This window comes from Oncorhynchus tshawytscha, linkage group LG16, assembly GCF_018296145.1.
Source record: "Oncorhynchus tshawytscha isolate Ot180627B linkage group LG16, Otsh_v2.0, whole genome shotgun sequence".
NCBI lineage: Eukaryota > Metazoa > Chordata > Actinopteri > Salmoniformes > Salmonidae > Oncorhynchus > Oncorhynchus tshawytscha.
The window spans coordinates 88248778-88268850 of record NC_056444.1 but is presented as its reverse complement, the minus strand read 5'-3'; the positions used below and the strand labels follow the sequence as shown (position 1 = coordinate 88268850).

The 20073-nt window shown below is 49.4% G+C and overlaps 1 protein-coding gene across 1 annotated transcript; it reads left to right on the top strand.

The window, feature by feature from the left end:
* Positions 1-17241: 17241 nt before the first annotated feature.
* Positions 17242-17793, top strand: LOC121839710 (circumsporozoite protein-like; the record flags this gene model as incomplete). The annotated part of the gene is made up of 1 exon (XM_042299963.1): positions 17242-17793. A coding segment is annotated over one exon (552 nt), but the record flags the coding sequence as incomplete, so codon positions are not given.
* Between the last annotated feature and the right edge of the window lie 2280 nt (positions 17794-20073).

Below are 20073 nucleotides of genomic sequence, written 5' to 3'. Positions count from 1 at the left end.
GACAGTGTTATAACCTCCTATTCATCACAAAGCAAGGCTGCTACGTCATGTCATGGTGTGTGTTTGATAGCAGGATGGACAACACGTACAGATATAATAAATCACAGTTTATCAGTATGCTGTCAACCCAGGAACAGGCGTAAGAACAGGTAGGTTTATATGGAGAGGTAGGACAGAATTAACCCATAAAACACTGTCCCTTCCTGTCCTCTCTCATACAATAATTGTTCTTGCCTTTTGATCCAAGTACTTTGTGCGATATAAGAAACTGGCAACATACAATCTTGATTTACACTGTATGTATCAGGACATGACTACCCAACTCCATACAGGTGTGTTATCAGGACATGACTAGGCTCTGAGGTGTTCATGGCTCTATGAGATGAGGCTCTGAGGTGTTCATGGCTCTATGAGATGAGGCTCTGAGGTGTTCATGGCTCTATGAGATGAGGCTCTGAGGTGTTCATGGCTCTATGAGATGAGGCTCTGAGGTGTTCATGGCTCTATGAGATGAGGCTCTGAGGTGTTCATGGCTCTATGAGATGAGGCTCTGAGGTGTTCATGGCTCTATGAGATGAGGCTCTGAGGTGTTCATGGCTCTATGAGATGAGGCTCTGAGGTGTGTTCATGGCTCTATGAGATGAGGCTCTGAGGTGTTCATGGCTCTATGAGATGAGGCTCTGAGGTGTTCATGGCTCTATGAGATGAGGCTCTGAGGTGTTCATGGCTCTATGAGATGATAGGGGGATGAAGCTGTGGTTTATAGGGGGTGAAGCTGTGGGTTATAGGGGGTGAAGCTGTGGCTTATAGGGGGTGAAGCTGTGGTTTATAGGGGGTGAAGCTGTGGTTTTATAGGGGGTGAAGCTGTGATTTATAGGGGGTGAAGCTGTGGGTTATAGGGGGTGAAGCTGTGGGTTATAGGGGGGTGAAGCTGTGGGTTATAGGGGGTTGTTTGATTGAAATTGATTGATCTGAGATGTAATATAAAGGTGTGTGTTTGCTAAACAAGAAATCAATGTTTGAAAGAAACATCAAGGTGTGTATTCGAGTGTGGGAGATTCTTAAGGTGCGGTCATTAGTCCCAACAGCACATGGCAGCTGAGACAATACGACCAGTGATTTGCCCCTGAGTGTGATAGCATGACCATCTGGAGTACGGGGCCTGTGTGTGTGTGTGTGTGTGTGTGCGGGCGTACTCTTGCGTGTGTGTGTGTGTGTGCGGGCACAGAGCAAACAGCTTGAACCGTGTGACTGTGTGATAACAGGTCTTTAGAAACACACACAGTGCCTTTGGAAATCTTTAACAGGTATAGTTTTAATTGACCAAAATATGGTTTGTTCTCAATAAGTAGTCTTGGAGATGTCATTCAGCATTTCCAAGCTGCTGTCATCAGATAGTCCTGTTGTCATCAGATAGTCCTGTTGTCTTACCGCTGTCATCAGATAGTCCTGTTGTCATCAGATAGTCCTGTTGTCTTACTGCTGTCATCAGATAGTCCTGTTGTCATCAGATAGTCCTGTTGTCTTACTGCTGTCATCAGATAGTCCTGTTGTCTTACTGCTGTCATCAGATAGTCCTGTTGTCATCAGATAGTCCTGTTGTCTTACCGCTGTCATCAGATAGTCCTGTTGTCATCAGATAGTCCTGTTGACTTACTGTTGTCATCAGATAGTCCTGTTGTCATCAGATAGTCCTGTTGTCATCAGATAGTCCTGTTGTCATCAGATAGTCCTGTTGTCATCAGATAGTCCTGTTGTTTTACTGCTGGCTGCTTAGTGTAGTGGAAAAACCAGATTTGCTGCTCTGAGAGAGAAACTTTCCAGAAATGTTGGCAGAACTTCCCATTACCTACCTGTACTGTACAGTACCTGTCAGACACACAGCATGACTGATCTTCCCACGTATCCTCCCCTCCCAGTTACTAGGTGTGCTCTATATGGTAGAGTGGGGTGTGTGAATGTGTCTGTCCCCCTCCCTCCCCCTCCCAGTTACTAGGTGTGCTCTATATGGTAGAGTAGGGTGTATGAATGTGTCTTTGTGTTGGTTGGGGGAACCCCCTGATGTGTGTTGGTTGGGGGAACCCCCTGATGTGTGTTTACCTGATTTGCCTACAGAGAGACCACAATAATACAGAGGCGTCACTCTAACTGTAGTCACACACACACACACACACACACACACACACACACGCGCACACGCACACGCACAAACTGTAAACCCACCACACCTGGGTTGCAGGGTTATGACCTTTCAAATATAACAACTGTGTGTGTGTGTGTGTGTTAACTGATGTTTAGTTTTTGAATCCCTTTAGTGATATTCAAACTAGGTGGTTTCTCTCTCACCTGTCTGACTGACCGTTATCCACTACTATGATTCAGACATAACACACAGAGACACACACACACACACACACACACACACACACACACACACACACACACACACACACACACACACACACACACACACACACACACACACACACACACACACACACACACACACACACATATGTGGTGATTTATAAAATAATGTTGACATTAATAGTTTCAGTGTTACCTGTCAGGAACATGACCATAACTCTATTTCCTACAGAACCTCCTACAGCATCTCCAACAGCAGCTCCTACAGCATCTTCTATAGCAGCACCTACAGACTTCAGCACCTATAGCAGCTCCTACAGCAGCTCCTACAGCATCTTCTACAGCAGCTCCTACAGCAGCACCTACAGCAACTCCTACAAAACTCCTACATCAAGTCCTAAAGCATCTCCTACAGCAATTCCTACATCATCTCCTACAGCAACGTCTACAGCATCTCCTAAGAGCAACTCCTACAGCATCTCCTACAGCAGCTCCTTCAGCAGTACCTTCAGACAGCATCTCCTACAGCAGCATCTCTGTAGGACTGGAGAGATGCAACACACACACACACACACACACACATGGGTGGCAATTTATAAAAGAATGTTGACATTAATAGTTTCAGTGTTACCTGTCAGGAAAAGGACCATAACTCTATTTCCTACAGAACCTCAGACAGCAGCTCCTACAGCAGCTCCTACAGTAGGTTCTACAGCAAGTCCTACAGCATCTCCTACAGCAACTCCTACTGCATCTCAAACAGCATCTCCTACAGCATCTCCTACAGCATCTCCTACAGCAGCTCCTACAGCAACTCCTACAGCATCTCATACATTAGCACCTACAGCAACTCCTACATTAGCAACTACGACAGCATCTCCTATAGCAACTCCTACAGCAGCTCCTACAGCATCTTCTACAGCATCTCCTACAGCAGCACCTACAGCTTCTCCTACAGCAGCTCCTACAACATTTCCTACAGCAGCTCAAACAGCAGTTTCTACAGCAGCACCTATAGCATCTCCAACAGAAGCACCAAGAGCAACTCCTACAGCATCTCCTACAGCAACTCCTACAGCATCTCCTACAAAAGCATCTACAGCAACTCCTACAGCAACTCCTACAGCATCTCCTACAGCATCACCTACAGCAGCACCTACTGCAGCTCCTACAGCATCTCCTACAGAAGCACCGAGAGCAACACCTACAGCATCTCCTACAGCAACTCCAACACAATCTCCTACAGCAGCTTCTACAGCAGCACCAATAGCAGCTCCGACAGCAGCACCTACAGCAGCTCCTACAGCATCTCCTACAGAAGCACCAAGAGCAACACCTACAGCATCTCCTACAGCAACTCCAACACAATATCCTACAGCAGCTTCTACAGCAGCACCAATAGCAGCTCCGACAGCAGCACCTACAGCTACTCCTACAGCAAGTCCTACCGCATCTCCTACAGCAGCAACTACAGTAACTCCTACAGCATCTCCTACAGCATCTCCTACAGCAACTCCTACAGCAGCTCCTACAGCAGCTCCTACAGCAGCACCTACAGACAGCATCTTCCACAGCAGCTCCTATAGCAGCTCCTAGAGCAGCACAAACAGACAGCATATCCTACAGGATCTCCTACAGCATCTTCCACAGCAGCTCATACAGCATCTCCCACAGCAGCTCCTACAGCATCTCCCACAGCAGCTTATACAGCAGCTCCTACAGACAGCAGCTCCTACAACATATCCTACAGCATCTCATACAGCATCTTCTACAACAGCTTCTACAGCAGCTCCGACAGCAACTCCTACAGCAACTTTCACAGCTTCTCCTACAGCAGATCCTACAGCAGCTCCTACTGCAGCTCCTATAGCAACACCTACAGACAGCAGCACCTATAGCAGCTCTTACAGCAGTTCCTACAGCATCTCCTACAGCAGCTCCTACAGCATCTTCTACAGCAGCTCCCATAGCAGCTCCTACAGTAGCACCTACAGTAACTCCTACAGCATCTCCTTCAGCAACTTTTACAGCTTCGCCTACAGCAGCTCCTTCAGCAGCTCCTCCAGACACTATCTCCTACAGCAGCTCCTACAGCAGCTCCTATAGCAACACCTACAGACAGCATCTTCTACAGTAGCTCCATAAGAACTTCCGGCGCCGACAGAGATGGCCGCCTCGCTTCGCGTTCCTAGGAAACTATGCATTTTTTTTTTTTTACGTGTTATTTCTTACATTAGTACCCCAGGTCATCTTAGGTTTCATTACATACAGTCGAGAAGAACTACTGAATATAAGATCAGCGTCAACTCACCATCAGTACGACCAAGAATATGTTTTTCGCGACGCGGATCCTGTGTTCTGCCTTACAAACAGGACAACGGAGTGGATCCCATGCAGCGACCCAAAAAAACGACTCCGAAAAAGAGGGAAACGAGGCGGTCTTCTCGTCAGACTCCGGAGACGGGCACACCGTGCACCACTTCCTAGCATTCTTCTTGCCAATGTCCAGTCTCTTGACAACAAGGTTGATGAAATCCGAGCAAGGGTAGCATTCCAGAGGGACATCAGAGACTGTAACGTTCTTTGCTTCACGAAAACATGGCTCACTGGAGAGACGCTATCCGAGGCGGTGCAGCCAGCGGGTTTCTCCGCGCATCACGCCGACAGAAACAAACATCTTTCTGGTAAGAAGAGGGGCGGGGGCGTATGCCTTATGGCCAACGAGACATGGTGTGATGAAAGAAACATACAGGAACTCAAATCCTTCTGTTCACCTGATTTAGAATTCCTCACAATCAAATGTAGACCGCATTATCTACCAAGAGAATTCTCTTCGATTATAATCACAGCCGTATATATCCCCCCCCAAGCAGACACATCGATGGCTCTGAACGAACTTTATTTAACTCTTTGCAAACTGGAAACCATTTATCCGGAGGCTGCATTCATTGTAGCTGGGGATTTTAACAAGGCTAATCTGAAAACAAGACTCCCTAAATTTTATCAGCATATCGATTGCGCAACCAGGGGTGGAAAGACCTTGGATCATTGTTACTCTAACTTCCGCGACGCATATAAGGCCCTGCCCCGCCCCCCTTTCGGAAAAGCTGACCACGACTCCATTTTGTTGATCCCTGCCTACAGACAGAAACTAAAACAAGAGGCTCCCACGCTGAGGTCTGTCCAACGCTGGTCCGACCAAGCTGACTCCACACTCCAAGACTGCTTCCATCACGTGGACTGGGATATGTTTCGTATTGCGTCAGATAACAACATTGAAGAATACGCTGATTCGGTGTGCGAGTTCATTAGAACGTGCGTTGAAGATGTCGTTCCCATAGCAACGATTAAAACATTCCCTAACCAGAAACCGTGGATTGATGGCAGCATTCGCGTGAAACTGAAAGCGCGAAAAACTGCTTTTTTCAGGGCAAGGTGTCTGGTAACATGACCGAATACAAACAGTGCAGCTATTCCCTCCGCAAGGCTATCAAACAAGCTAAGCGTCAGTACAGAGACAAAGTAGAATCTCAATTCAACGGCTCAGACACAAGAGGCATGTGGCAGGGTCTACAGTCAATCACGGACTACAGGAAGAAATCCAGCCCAGTCACGGACCAGGATGTCTTGCTCCCAGGCAGACTAAATAACTTTTTTGCCCGCTTTGAGGACAATACAGTGCCACTGACACGGCCTGCAATGAAAACATGCGGTCTCTCCTTCACTGCAGCCGAGGTGTGTAAGACATTTAAACGTGTTAACCCTCGCAAGGCTGCAGGCCCAGACGGCATCCCCAGCCGCGCCCTCAGAGCATGCGCAGACCAGCTGGCCGGTGTGTTTACGGACATATTCAATCAATCCCTATACCAGTCTGCTGTTCCCACATGCTTCAAGAGGGCCACCATTGTTCATGTTCCCAAGAAAGCTAAGGTAACTGAGCTAAACGACTACCGCCCCGTAGCACTCACTTCCGTCATCATGAAGTGCTTTGAGAGACTAGTCGAGGACCATATCACCTCCACCCTACCTGACACCCTAGACCCACTCCAATTTGCTTACCGCCCAAATAGGTCCACAGACGATGCAATCTCAACCACACTGCACACTGCCCTAACCCATCTGGACAAGAGGAATACCTATGTGAGAATGCTGTTCATCAACTACAGCTCGGCATTCAACACCATAGTACCCTCCAAGCTCGTCATCAAGCTCGAGACCCTGGGTCTCGACCCCGCCCTGTGCAACTGGGTACGGGACTTCCTGACGTGCCGCCCCCAGGTGGTGAGGGTAGGCAACAACATCTCTTCCCCGCTGATCCTCAACACTGGGGCCCCACAAGGGTGCGTTCTGAGCCCTCTCCTGTACTCCCTGTTCACCCACGACTGCGTGGCCACGCACGCCTCCAACTCATTCATCAAGTTTGTGGACGACACAACAGTGGTAGGCCTGATTACCAACAACGACGAGACGGCATACAGGGAGGAGGTGAGGGCCCTCGGAGTGTGGTGTCAGGAAAATAACCTCACACTCAAAGTCAACAAAACTAAGGAGATGATTGTGGACTTCAGGAAACAGCAGAGGGAACACCCCCCTATCCACATCGATGGAACAGTAGTGGAGAGGGTAGCAAGTTTTCAGTTCCTTGGCATACACATCACAGACAAACTGAATTGGTCCACTCACACAGACAGCATCGTGAAGAAGGCGCAGCAGCGCCTCTTCAACCTCAGGAGGCTGAAGAAATTCGATTTGTCACCAAAAGCACTCACAAACTTCTACAGATGCACAATCGAGAGCATCCTGGCGGGCTGTATCACCGCCTGGTACGGCAACTGCTCCGCCCTCAACCGTAAGGCTCTCCAGAGGGTAGTGAGGTCTGCACAACGCATCACCGGGGGCAAACTACCTGCCCTCCAGGAAACCTACACCACCCGATGTTACAGGAAGGCCATAAAGATCATCAAGGACATCAACCACCCGAGCCACTGCCTGTTCACCCCGCTATCATCCAGAAGGCGAGGTCAGTACAGGTGCATCAAAGCTGGGACCGAGAGACTGAAAAACAGCTTCTATCTCAAGGCCATCAGACTGTTAAACAGCCACCACTAACATTGAGTGGCTGCTGCCAACACACTGACACTGACTCAACTCCAGCCACTTTAATAATGGGAATTGATGGGAAATGATGTAAATATATCACTAGCCACTTTAAACAATGCTACCTTATATAATGTTACTTACCCTACATTATTCATCTCATATGCATACGTATATACTGTACTCTATATCATCGACTGCATCCTTATGTAATACATGTATCACTAGCCACTTTAACTATGCCACTTTGTTTACATACTCATCTCATATGTATATACTGTACTCGATACCATCTACTGTATCTTGCCTATGCTGCTCTGTACCATCACTCATTCATATATCCTTATGTACATATTCTTTATCCCCTTACACTGTGTATAAGACAGTTTTGGAATTGTTAGTTAGATTACTTGTTGGTTATTACTGCATTGTCGGAACTAGAAGCACAAGCATTTCGCTACACTCGCATTAACATCTGCTAACCATGTGTATGTGACAAATAACATTTGATTTGATTTGATTTACACAGTTCCTACAGCAGCTCCCACAGCAGCACCTACAGCAGCTCCTACAGCAGCTCCTACAACAGCACCTACAGACAGCAGCTCCTACAACATCACCTACAGACAGCAGCTCCTACAACATCTCCTACAGCATCTTCTACAGCAGCTTCTACAGCAGCACCTACAGACAGCAGCACCTATAGCAGCTCCTACAACAGCACCTACAGACAGCAGCTCCTACAGCAGCTCCTATAGCAACACCTACAGACAGCATCTTCTACATCAGCTCCTACAGCAACTCCTTCACCAGCTCCCACAGAAGCACCTACAGCAGATCATACAGCTTCTCCTACAGCATCTCCTACAGCGGCTTCTACAGCAACTCTTACAGCAGCTCCTACAGCAACTCCTACAGCAACTCCTACAGCATCTCCTACAGCAACTCTTACAGCATATCCTACAGCATCTCCTACATTAGCACCTACAGCAACTCCTACAGCATCTCCTACAGCAACTCCTACATCAGCTCCTACAACATCTCCTACAGCATCTTCTACAGCAGCTCCTACAGCAGCTTCTACAGCATCTTCTAAAGCAGCTCCTACAGTAGCACCTACAGTAACTCCTACGGCATCTCCTGCAGCAACTCCTACAGCAAGTCCTACAGCATCTCCTAGTGCAGCACCTATAGCATCTCATACAGAAGCACCTAGAGCAACTCCTACAGCATCTCCTACAGCAAATCCTACAGCACCTCCTACAGCTTCTCCTACAGCAACTCCTACAGCATCTCCTACAGCAGCTCCTACAGCAGCTCCTAGAACAGCACCTACAGACAGCGTCTCCCACAGCAGCTCCTATAGCAACACCTACAGACAACAGTTCCTACAGCAGCTCCTAGAGCAGCTCCCACAGCAGCAGCTACAGCAGCTCTTACAGCAGCTCCTACAACAGCACCTACAGACAGCAACTCCTACAGCATCTCCTACAGCATCACCTACAGAAGCAACCTACAGCATCTCCTACAGAATCACCTAGAGCAATTCCTACAGCATCGCCTACAGCAACTCCGACACCATCTCCTACAGCAGCTTCTACAGCAGCAACTATAGCAGCTCCTAGAACAGCACCTACAGACAGCGTCTCCCACAGCAGCTCCTATAGCAACACCTACAGACAACAGTTCCTACAGCAGCAACTACAGCAACTCCTACAGCAACTCATACAGCATCTCCTACAGCAACTCCTACAGCAGTTCCTACAGCAGCTCCTACAGCAGATCCTACAGCAGCTCCTACAGACAGCAGATCCTACAACATATCCTAGAGCACCTCCTAAAGCATCTTCTACAACAGCTTCTACAGCAGCACCTACAGACTGCAGCACCTATAGCAGCTGCTACAGCAGTTCCTACAGCAGCACTTACAGTATCACCTACAGCATCTACTACAGCATGTCCTACAGCATCACCTACAGCATCTCCTACAGCAACTCCTACAGCAACTCCTACAGCATCTTCTACAGCAGCACCTACAGCAACTCCTACAGCATCTCCTACAGCATCTTCTACAGCATCTTCTACAGCAGCACCTACAGACAGCAGCACCTACAACATCTCCTACAGCAGTTCTACAGCATCTCTTTCAGCATCTCCTACAGACAGCATCTCCCACAGCAGCTCCTACAGCAGCACCTACAGACAGCATCTCCTACAGCAGCTCCTACAGCATCTGCTACAGCAGCTCCTACAGCAGCTCCTACATCAGCTCCTACAGCAGCTCCTACAGCATCTCCTACAGCAGCTCCTACATCAACTCCTACAGCAGCTCCTACAGCAACTCCTACAGCAGCTCTCCTACAGCAGCAACTACAGCAGCTCCTACAGCAGCTCCCACAGCAGCTCCCATAGCATCTCCTACAGCAGCTCCTACAGCAGCAGCTACATCAGCTCCTACATCAGCCCCTACAGCATCTTCTACAGCAGCTTCTACAGCAGCACCTATAGCATATCCTACAGCAACTACAGCAGCTCCTACGGCATCTCCTACAGCATCTCCTACAGCATCTTCTACAGCATCTTCTACAGCAGCACCTACAGACAGCAGCACCTATAACATCTTCTACAGCAGTTACTACAGCATCTCTTTCAGCATCTCCTACAGCAACTCCTACAGCAGCTCATACAGCATCTTCTACAGCAGCTCCTACAGCAGCTCCTACAGTAGCACCTAGAGCATCTCCTACAGCATCTCCTACAGCAACTCCTACAGCAACTCCTACAGCATCTCCTACATTAGCACCTACAGCAAACTTTACAGCATCTCCTACAGCAACTCCTACAGCATCTCCTACATTAGCAACTACAGCAAACTTTACAGCATCTCCTACAGCAGCACCCATAGCAGCTTCTACAGCAGCACCTACAGCAACTCCCACAGCAGCTCCTACAGCAGCTCCTACAGCATCTCCTACAGCAGCACCTACAGCAGCTCCACAGCATCTCCTACAGCAGCTCCTACAGCAGCTCCTACAGCAGCTCCTACAGCAGCATCTCCTACAGAAGCTCCTACAGCAGCTCCTACAGCAGCACCTACAGACAGCATGTCCTACAGCAGTTCCTACCGACAGCAGCTCCTACAGCAGCTCCTACAGCAGCACCTACAGCATGTCCTACAGCAGCTGCTACAGCATCTCCTACAGACAGCAGCTCCTACAACATGTCCTACAGCATCTCCTACAGCATCATCTACTGCAGCTTCTACAGCAGCACCTACAGCAGCTCCGACAGCAATTCCTACAGCAGCTCCTACAGCAGCACCTACAGCACCTCATACAGCAGCACCTACAGCAGCACCTACAGACTGCAGCACCTATAGCAGCTGCTACAGCAGTTCCTACAGCAGCACTTACAGTATCACCTAGAGCATCTACTACAGCATGTCCTACAGCATCACCTACAGCATCTCCTACAGCAACTCCTACAGCATCTTCTACAGCAGCACCTACAGCAACTCCTACAGCATCTCCTACAGCATCTTCTACAGCATCTTCTACAGCAGCACCTACAGACAGCAGCACCTATAACATCTCCTACAGCAGTTACTACAGCATCTCTTTCAGCATCTCCTACAGCAACTCCTACAGCAGCTCATTCAGCATCTTCTACAGCAGCTCCTACAGCAGCTCCTACAGCAGCACCTATAGCATCTCCTACAGCAGCACCTAGAGCAACTCCTACAGCATCTCCTACAGCAACTCCTACAGCAACTTATACAGCATCTCCTACAGCAGTTCCTACAGCAGCTCCTACAGACAGCATTTTTACATCAGCTCCTATAGCATCTGCTACAGCAGCTCCTACAGCAGCTCCTACATCAGCTCCTACAGCAGCTCCTACAGCAGCAACTACAGCAGCTCCTACATCAGCTCCTACAGCAGCAACTACAGCAGCTCCTACAGCAGCTCCTACAGCAGCAACTACAGCAGCTCCTACAGCAGCTCCCACAGCAGCTCCCATAGCATCTCCTACAGCAGCTCCTACAGCAGCAGCTACATCAGCTCCTACATCAGCTCCTACAGCAGCACCTACAGCAGTTCCTACAGCATCTCCTACAGCATCTTCTACAGCAGCTTCTACAGCAGCACCTATAGCATATCCTACAGCAACTACAGCAGCTCCTACAGCATCTCCTACAGCATCTCCTACAGCATCTTCTACAGCATCTTCTACAGCAGCACCTACAGACAGCAGCACCTATAACATCTCCTACAGCAGTTACTACAGCATCTCTTTCAGCATCTCCTACAGCAACTCCTACAGCAGCTCATACAGCATCTTCTACAGCAGCTCCTACAGCAGCTCCACAGCAGCACCTACAGCATCTCCTACAGCAGCACCTAGAGCATCTCCTACAGCATCTCCTACAGCAGCTCCTACAGCAACTCCTACAGCATCTCCTACAGCAGCACCTACAGCATCTTTACAGCATCTCCTACAGACAGCAACTCCTACAGCATCTCCTACATTAGCAACTACAGCAAGCTTTACAGCATCTCCTACAGCATCTCCTACAGCAGCACCCATAGCATCTTCTACAGCAGCACCTACAGCAACTCCACAGCATCTCCTACAGCAACTCCTACAGCATCTCCTACAGCAACTCCTACAGCATTTCCTACAGCAGCTCCTCAACAGCATCTCCTACAGCAGCTCCTACAGCAGTTCCTACAGCAGCACCTACAGACAGCATGTCCTTTCCATCAGCTCCTATAGCATCTCCTACAGCAGCTCCTACAGCAGCTCCTACATCAGCTCCTACAGCAGCTCCTACAGCAGCAACTACAGCAGTCCTACAGCAGCTCCTACAGCAGCAACTACAGCAGCTCCTACAGCAGCTCCTGACAGCAGCAACTACAGCAGCTCCTACAGCAGCTCCACAGCAGCACCCACAGCATCTCCTACAGCAGCTCCTACAGCAGCAGCTACATCAGCTCCTACATCAGCTCCTACAGCAGCACCTACAGCAGTTCCTACAGCATCTCCTACAGCATCTTCTACAGCAGCTTCTACAGCAGCACCTACAGCATATCCTACAGCAACTACAGCAGCTCCTACAGCATCTCCTACAGCATCTCCTACAGCATCTTCTACAGCATCTTCTACAGCAGCACCTACAGACAGCAGCACCTATAACATCTCCTACAGCAGTTACTACAGCATCTCTTTCAGCATCTCCTACAGCAACTCCTACAGCAGCTCATACAGCATCTTCTACAGCAGCTCCTACAGCAGCTCCTACAGCAGCACCTATAGCATCTCCTACAGCAGCACCTAGAGCATCTCCTACAGCATCTCCTACAGCAACTCCTACAGGAACTCCTACAGCATCTCCTACATTAGCACCTACAGCAAACTTTACAGCATCTCCTACAGCAACTCCTACAGCATCTCCTACATTAGCAACTACAGCAAACTTTACAGCATCTCCTACAGCATCTCCTACAGCAGCACCCATAGCAGCTTCTACAGCAGCACCTACAGCAACTCCTACAGCATCCACAGCATCTCCTACAGCAACTCCTACAGCATCTCCTACAGCACTCCTACAGCATTTCCTACAGCAGCTCCTTCACACAGCACCTACAGCCCACAGCAGCATCTCCTACAGCATCTCCTACAGAAGCTCCTATAGCAGCTCCTACAGCAGCAGCACCTACAACTCCTACAGCATCTCCTACAGCTACAGCATCTCCTACAGACAGCAGCTCCTACAACATGTCCTACAGCATCTCCTACAGCATCATCTCCTGCAGCTTCTACAGCAGCACCTACAGCAGCTCCGACAGCACATCAGCTCCTACAGCAGCTCCTACAGCAGCACCTACAGCATCTTCTACAACAGCTTCTACAGCAGCACCTACAGACTGCAGCACCTATAGCAGCTCCTACAGCAGTTCCTACAGCAGCACTCCTACAGTATCACCTAGAGCATCTACTACAGCATGTCCTACAGCATCACCTACAGCATCTCCTACAGCAACTCCTACAGAATCTCCTACAGACAGCTCCTACAACATGTCCTACAGCAGCTCCTACAGCAGCAACTACAGCCTACAGCAGCTCCTCCAGCTCATACAGCATCTCCTACAGCAGCTCCTACAGCACCTACAGCAGCACCTACAGCAGCACCTACAGCAGCACCTACAGACTGCAGCACCTCAGCAGCTCCTACAGCAGTTCCTACAGCAGCACTTACAGTATCAGCTACAGCATCTACTACAGCATGTCCTACAGCATCACCTACAGCATCTCCTACAGCAACTCCTACAGCAACTCCTACAGCATCTTCTACAGCAGCACCTACAGCATCTCCTACAGCATCTTCTACAGCATCTTCTACAGCAGCACCTACAGACAGCAGCACCTATAACATCTCCTACAGCATGTCCTACAGCATCACCTACAGCAACTCCTACAGCATCTCCTACAGCAACTCCTACAGCAACTCCTACAGCATCTTCTACAGCAGCACCTACAGCAACTCCTACAGCATCTTCTACAGCATCTTCTACAGCAGCACCTACAGACAGCAGCACCTATAACATCTCCTACAGCAGTTACTACAGCATCTCTTTCAGCATCTCCTACAGCAACTCCTACAGCAGCTCATTCAGCATCTTCTACAGCAGCTCCTACAGCAGCTCCTACAGCAGCACCTATAGCATCTCCTACAGCAGCACCTAGAGCAACTCCTACAGCATCTCCTACAGCAACTCCTACAGCAACTCATACAGCATCTCCTACATTTGCACCTACAGCAAACTTTACAGCATCTCCTACAGCAACTCCTACAGCATCTCCTACATTAGCAACTACAGCAAACTTTACAGCATCTCCTACAGCATCTCCTACAGCAGCACCCATAGCAGCTTCTACAGCAGCACCTACAGCAACTCCCACAGCATCTCCTACAGCAACTCCTACAGCATCTCCTACAGCAACTCCTACAGCAACTCATACAGCATCTCCTACAGCAGTTCCTACAGCAGCTCCTACAGCAGATCCTACAGCAGCTCCTACAGACAGCAGATCCTACAACATATCCTAGAGCACCTCCTAAAAATCTTCTACAACAGCTTCTACAACAGCACCTACAGACTGCAGCACCTCCTAGCAGCTGCTACAGGAGTTCCTACAGCAGCACTTACAGTATCACCTACAGCATCTACTACAGCATGTCCTACAGCATCACCTACAGCATCTCCTACAGCAACTCCTACAGCAACTCCTACAGCATCTTCTACTGCAGCACCTACAGCAACTCCTACAGCATCTCCTACAGCATCTTCTACAGCAGCACCTACAGACAGCAGCACCTATAACATCTCCTACAGCAGTTACTACAGCATCTCTTTCAGCATCTCCTACAGACAGCATCTCCCACAGCAGCTCCTACAGCAGCACCTACAGACAGCATCTTTTACAGCAGCTCCTATAGCATCTGCTACAGCAGCTCCTACAGCAGCTCCTACATCAGCTCCTACAGCAGCTCCTACAGCAGCAACTACAGCAGCTCATACAGCAGCAACTACAGCAGCTCCTACAGCAGCTCCTACAGCAGCAACTACAGCAGCTCCTACAGCAGCTCCCACAGCAGCTCCCATAGCATCTCCTACAGCAGCTCCTACAGCAGCAGCTACATCAGCTCCTACATCAGCTCCTACAGCAGCACCTACAGCAGTTCCTACAGCATCTCCTACAGCATCTTCTACAGCAGCTTCTACAGCAGCACCTATAGCATATCCTACAGCAACTACAGCAGCTCCTACGGCATCTCCTACAGCATCTTCTACAGCATCTTCTACAGCAGCACCTACAGACAGCAGCACCTATAACATCTCCTACAGCAGTTACTACAGCATCTCTTTCAGCATCTCCTACAGCAACTCCTACAGCAGCTCATACAGCATCTTCTACAGCAGCTCCTACAGCAGCTCCTACAGCAGCACCTATAGCATCTCCTACAGCAGCACCTAGAGCATCTCCTACTGCATCTCCTACAGCAACTCCTACAGCAGCTCATACAGCATCTTCTACAGCAGCTCCTACAGCAGCTCCTACAGCAGCTCCTACAGCAGCACCTACAGCATCTCCTACAGCAGCACCTAGAGCATCTCTTTCAGCATCTCCTACAGCAACTCCTACAGCAGCTCATACAGCATCTTCTACAGCAGCTCCTACAGCAGCTCCTACAGCAGCACCTATAGCATCTCCTACAGCAGCACCTAGAGCATCTCCTACAGCATCTCCTACAGCAGCACCTACAGCAACTCCTACAGCATCTCCTACAGCAACTCCTACAGCATTTCCTACAGCAGCTCCTTCAACAGCATCTCCTACAGAAGCTCCTACAGCAGCTCCTACAGCAGCACCTACAGACAGCATGTCCTACAGCAGTTCCTACCGACAGCAGCTCCTATAGCAGCTCCTACAGCAGCACCTACAGCATGTCCTACAGCAGCTGCTACAGCATCTCCTACAGACAGCAGCTCCTACAACATTCCTACAGCATCTCCTACAGCATCTTCTACAGCAGCTTCTACAGCAGCACCTATAGCATATCCTACAGCAACTACAGCAGCTCCTACGGCATCTCCTACAGCATCTCCTACAGCATCTTCTACAGCATCTTCTACAGCAGCACCTACAGACAGCAGCACCTATAACATCTCCTACAGCAGCTCATACAGCATCTTCTACAGCAGCTCCTACAGCAGCACCTATAGCATCTCCTACAGCAGCACCTAGAGCATCTCCTACAGCAACTCCTACAGCAACTCCTACAGCATCTCCTACATTAGCACCTACAGCAAACTTTACAGCATCTCCTACAGCAACTCCTACAGCATCTCCTACATTAGCAACTACAGCAAACTTTACAGCATCTCCTACAGCATCTCCTACAGCAGCACCCATAGCAGCTTCTACAGCAGCACCTACAGCAACTCCCACAGCATCTCCTACAGCAACTCCTACAGCATCTCCTACAGCAGCACCTACAGCAACTCCTACAGCATCTCCTACAGCAACTCCTACAGCATTTCCTACAGCAGCTCCTACAGCAGCACCTACAGACAGCATGTCCTACAGCAGTTCCTACCGACAGCAGCTCCTATAGCAGCTCCTACAGCAGCACCTACAGCATGTCCTACAGCAGCTGCTACAGCATCTCCTACAGACAGCAGCTCCTACAACATGTCCTACAGCATCTCCTACAGCATCATCTACTGCAGCTTCTACAGCAGCACCTACAGCAGCTCTGACAGCAGCACCTACAGCAGCTCCGACAGCAATTCCTACAGCAGCTCCTACAGCAGCACCTACAGCATCTTCTACAACAGCTTCTACAGCAGCACCTACTGACTGCAGCACCTATAGCAGCTGCTACAGCAGTTCCTACAGCAGCACTTACAGTATCACCTAGAGCATCTACTACAGCATGTCCTACAGCATCACCTACAGCAACTCCTACAGCAACTCCTACAGCATCTTCTACAGCAGCACCTACAGCAACTCCTACAGCATCTCCTACAGCATCTTCTACAGCATCTTCTACAGCAGCACCTACAGACAGCAGCACCTATAACATCTCCTACAGCAGTTACTTCAGCATCTCTTTCAGCATCTCCTACAGTAACTCCTACAGCAGCTCATTCAGCATCTTCTACAGCAGCTCCTACAGCAGCTCCTACAGCAGCACCTATAGCATCTCCTACAGCAGCACCTAGAGCAACTCCTACAGCAACTCCTACAGCAACTCCTACAGCATCTCCTACATTAGCACCTACAGCAAACTTTACAGCATTTCCTACAGCAACTCCTACAGCATCTCCTACATTAGCAACTACAGCAAACTTTACAGCATCTCCTACAGCATCTCCTACAGCAGCACCCATAGCAGCTTCTACAGCAGCATCTACAGCAACTCCCACAACATCTCCTACAGCAACTCCTACAGCATCTCCTACAGCAGCACCTACAGCAACTCCTACAGCATCTCCTACAGCAACTCCTACAGCATCTCCTACAGCATCTCCTTCAACAGCACCTACAGCAACTCCTACAGCATCTCCTACAGCAACTCCTACAGCATCTCCTACAGCATCTTCTACAGCATCTCCTACAGCATCTCCTACAGCAGCACCTACAGCATCTCCTACAGCATCTCCTACAGCAGCTCCTTCAGCAGCACCTTCAGACAGCATCTCCCACAGCAGCTCCTACAGCAGCACCTACAGACAGCATATTTTACAGCAGCTCCTATAGCATCTAGCATACAGCAGCTCCTACAGCAGCAACTACAGCAGCTACAGCAGCTCCTACAGCAGCACCTACAGCAGTTCCTACAGCATCTCCTACAGCATCTTCTACAGCAGCTCCTACAGCAGCAACTACAGCAGCTCCTACAGCAGCTCCTACAGCAGCTCCTACAGCAGCAACTACAGCAGCTCCTACATCAGCTCCTACAGCAGCAACTACAGCAGCTCCTACAGCAGCTCCTACAGCAGCAACTACATCAGCTCCTACATCAGCTCCTACATCAGCTCCTACAGCAGCACCTACAGCAGTTCCTACAGCATCTTCTACAGCATCTTCTACAGCAGTTTCTACAGCAGCACCTACAGACAGCAGCACCTATAGCATCTCCTACAGCAGTTACTACAGCATCTCCTACAGCATCTCCTACAGCAGCTCATACAGCATCTCCTACAGCAGCTCCTACAGCAGCACCTATAGCATATCCTACAGCAACTACAGCATCTCCTACAGCATCCCCTACAGCATCTCCTACAGCATCTTCTACAGCATCTTCTACAGCAGCACCTACAGACAGCAGCACCTATAACATCTCCTACAGCAGTTACTACAGCATCTCTTTCAGCATCTCCTACAGCAACTCCTACAGCAGCTCATACAGCATCTTCTACAGCAGCTCCTACAGCAGCTCCTACAGCAGCACCTATAGCATCTCCTACAGCAGCACCTAGAGCATCTCCTACAGCATCTCCTACAGCAACTCCTACAGCAACTCCAACAGCATCTCCTACAGCAAACTTTACAGCATCTCCTACAGCAACTCCTACAGCATCTCCTACATTAGCAACTACAGCAAACTTTACAGCATCTCCTACAGCAGCACCCATAGCAGCTTCTACAGCAGCACCTACAGCAACTCCCACAGCAACTCCTACAGCAACTCCTACAGCATCTCCTACAGCAGCACCTACAGCAACTCCTACAGCATCTCCTACAGCAACTCCTACAGCAGCTCCTACAGCAGCTCCTTCAACAGCATCTCCTACAGAAGCTCCTACAGCAGCTCCTACAGCAGCACCTACAGACAGCATGTCCTACAGCAGTTCCTACCGACAGCAGCTCCTATAGCAGCTCCTACAGCAGCACCTACAGCATGTCCTACAGCAGCTGCTACAGCATCTCCTACAGACAGCAGCTCCTACAACATGTCCTACAGCATCTCCTACAGCATCATCTACTGCAGCTTCTACAGCAGCACCTACAGCATCTCCTAGAGCAGCTTCTACAGCAGTTTCTACAGCAGCACCTACAGACAGCAGCACCTATAGCATCTCCTACAGCAGTTACTACATCATCTCCTACGGCATCTCCTACAGCAGCTCATACAGCAGCACCTATAGCATATCCTACAGCAACTACAGCATCTCCTACAGCATCCCCTACAGCATCTCCTACAGCATCTTCTACAGCATCTTTTACAGCAGCACCTACAGACAGCAGCACCTATAACATCTCCTACAGCAGTTACTACAGCATCTCTTTCAGCATCTCCTACAGCAACTCCTACAGCAGCTCATACAGCATCTTCTACAGCAGCTCCTACAGCAGCTCCTACAGCAGCACCTATAGCATCTCCTACAGCTGCACCTAGAGCAACTCCTACAGCATCTCCTACAGCAACTCCTACAGCAACTCCAACAGCATCTCCTACAGCAAACTTTACAGCATCTCCTACAGCAACTCCTACAGCATCTCCTACATTACCAACTACAGCAAACTTTACAGCATCTCCTACAGCAGCACCCATAGCAGCTTCTACAGCAGCTGCTACAGCATCTCCTACAGACAGCAGCTCCTACAACATGTCCTACAGCATCTCCTACAGCATCATCTACTGCAGCTTCTACAGCAGCACCTACAGCATCTCCTAGAGCAGCTCCTACATCACCTACAGCAGCACCCATAGCAGCTTCTACAGCAGCACCTACAGCAGCTCCTACAGCAGCACCTACAGACAGCATGTCCTACAGCAGTTCCTACAGCATCTTCGACAGCAGCTCCTAGCAGCTCCTACAGCAGCACCTACAGCATGTCCTACAGCAGCTGCTACAGCAGCTTCTACAGCAGCACCTACAGCAACTCCCACAACATCTCCTACAGCAACTCCTACAGCATCTCCTACAGCAGCACCTACAGCAACTCCTACAGCATCTCCTACAGCAACTCCTACAGCATCTCCTACAGCATCTCCTTCAACAGCACCTACAGCAACTCCTACAGCATCTCCTA